Source organism: Saccostrea echinata, unplaced genomic scaffold (assembly GCF_033153115.1).
Source record: "Saccostrea echinata isolate AGI-Se365-2 ecotype Australia unplaced genomic scaffold, CSIRO_AGI_Sech_v1 ptg000001l, whole genome shotgun sequence".
NCBI classification, from domain to species: Eukaryota; Metazoa; Mollusca; class Bivalvia; order Ostreida; family Ostreidae; genus Saccostrea; species Saccostrea echinata.
In genome coordinates this window covers 43,483,798-43,486,516 of record NW_026889750.1, presented here as the reverse complement: position 1 = coordinate 43,486,516, position 2,719 = coordinate 43,483,798, and the positions used below count along the sequence as shown (strand labels likewise).

The 2,719-nt window shown below is 35.5% G+C and overlaps 1 protein-coding gene across 1 annotated transcript; it reads left to right on the top strand.

Annotated features, from left to right (window-relative positions):
• Positions 1–616: 616 nt before the first annotated feature.
• On the top strand, positions 617–1,736 carry LOC133179744 (zinc finger protein SNAI2-like). Its single transcript, XM_061314441.1, has one exon. It carries the CDS (start codon positions 626–628, stop codon positions 1,601–1,603), a length of 978 nt encoding a protein of 325 aa, XP_061170425.1. The 5' UTR covers positions 617–625; the 3' UTR covers positions 1,604–1,736.
• Positions 1,737–2,719: the final 983 nt, after the last annotated feature.

Here is a 2,719-nt window from a genome sequence, read left to right as displayed (position 1 = left end):
AATTTATCAGATTATGTCTTTTAAACAAAATACTTCAATTTTTAATTGTCACTTAATAAATTTTGCAAATTAATATAAATACATGTATATTGCATGTCTTGTATGATTTATAAAAGACTCGGCTATAATCAGCAGATACACGTGTATTTGCAAGAAACCATAAAAAGATAAAAAGGTCTACAAATAAATTAAAGTGGAAAAAAAATCTTTCGCGAACATCTCACATATATTTAATTTTTGACAAAGTTGGATACTATTTTCTGTATTTTTAAAACAGGGAAAATAGCTTTTTTCATTCACAGATGGAAAGTATCAGTTCAAAAAATATTCCATTAGCCGATTAAGGAGAAAGATGTTGAGTATTCCAAGAAATGAAAAAAATATTACAGAGATAAATAACTTTTAGATTTCCTTTTTTAATATGAGGAAGCTTATGAAATTTTTAAGCATATATCTTCTTTTTATCTAATGATAGTGCCTACATAATCAAAGTGGTGTTGTAAAAAAAGATTTTGATTCTTAAATTTATTTTTAGTTTTTTATCTCAGTTATGCGAATGAAATTAAATGTTAAATTAGATTTTCTTAGTGGGTAAATTTTCTTTTGCAGTCGCACTGATATCCACATGGTTGGAGGTCAATTCATTATCCCTTCAAACTCCGGAAGAACTCTTCAGCCACCTCAAGCCCATACCTCACATATCAGTAGACAGCCAATCCCGCGATCTGCCGGTGATCCAACATCTCTAACAAGTTCAACCTTGACCACAGCCTCGTTACGAGCACTGAATCCAAGTACCACAGCGACAACTTCTTCGCAAAGTCTTGCAATAGCTACATTACCAAGTGTCCACAGAATGCCAGTTCCCGCAACATTTCTACAGTACCCAGGAGCATTTTACCCTGCTTTTCAGAATGGAAACATGTGTGATTTCAAACAGTTTAACACGGCACAGTTACAAGCTTTCAATGCTCATGCTGCATTCCCAACCGATCTTTCAAAAATAAAAACGCCTATCATCAATAGAAACTATCTCGAGCTTGCAATGCTTGTTTGTAACACATTTCGCGGGAAACTTTTCCCATGTCCACATTGCCGCTACGTCACAGATCGGAGGAACAACCTCAAAAGACATATTTCCACAATGCATCAAACATGCGATAAAGTTTTGGAGTGTTGTGGAGTGACTTTTGGCACTAAGGCTTCTTTAAGGGAACATATTATGATTTTTCATCACAATGGTTACTCGTGTCCTTATTGCGGACGTCGATTTTGTCGTAAAGCGTTATTAAAACGTCACCTGTCTGTTCACAGTGGCCAGAAAGATTTCTCCTGTCCCAACTGTGATTATGCTACGAGTCATAAGAGTAATCTGGAACGACATAAACGTATTCACGAAAGACTGAAGTCATTGGACGAAAATAAGACGTCTTTTGTTGACGTAGACACATTCTGTGGGCAGACGACTGCATCTGCCTCCAAACCTGGGAATGGTGAAGCTGATGGAGACTTATTTCGACAAACTATTGACGTAATGGACTCAGATATCTCTGACAATGAGGAAATAAATGTAACTACCACGGAAGAAGAAATAGAGGTCTAGCTTTCTCCGATATATATTATGTGTCACTCTTCTGTAAAAATACAATTTAAAGAATCACTTTTCTCACTCTAATCTTTCATGGAGCCACTTTTATGTAGACCAAAGATATTAAAATTGTTGAGATTTATTTTAAATGAGCATCTTTCCCATTTTGTTAAATGTTTTAAAAAATTCTAAACATCTTGTGTGCATATGTCTTTAGTGTTTTATTGTTGTGCTATTGTTTTTAGGCATAACTTTGAGAACAAAATATTTTAAATGGTTTTGTTTGTTTGTTTATTTGATGTCCCTTCCAGAATTTTTCACTCATATTGAGACACCACCACTTGCCGGTGGATGGATGCAAATTTAGCCCTTTACTGGGCACTTAAAGCCTTTGAGTAGAGAGGGATCTTTTTCATGACAGCACCTACTGCACCACGGGACCTCAGTTTATACAGTCTCATCCCGAGAGACCGGATTCACGTCCCGTATTGGGATTCGAAAACTTCTTAATCCGTGACTCTAGAGCAAAAGCTCTGCCACTGCACCACGCGGGCACCAATAATATGGTAAAATATTATCTAGTATAAGTATTAAGTGGAATGTACCAGAATATCTTTGCAACATTAATTTATATTCGGCATTCACCTGTGCTAGTTGATTTACGTGTACCCATTTGGTCGGATGCATGCGGTTTTGCGAGCCTCACATCTCATAAGGTGCAGAGAGCAAACAAACAGGGACATTTAAAATTCATGAAATGATTTAAAACGATAGCTGACGGACTTGGTGAAACCAGCTTCTCTCCACTCCATTTGACGACAGAGAATAAAACATACGTCTGAGGATCAAGAAGATAAAATCCTTTTTTTGGAATTTGGCGCCCTCTATTCCATTTAAGTTTCACCATGTAAAATCACACACTATATAATCATTGAATCATGAAATGAAAGAAACTCCAACAATATATTTAGGTATAAAAATTGAATTTTTGCAATATATACGGACCGAAATTTAATCAATTTTTGTGAGGCTCAGAATGTACAAGTACGTTTTATGTAGATGAAAGACACTTGTAAAAAAAGTTATGAAGCCATTCTAAGATGATATATTAAAATCGTTAAAAATAATCAC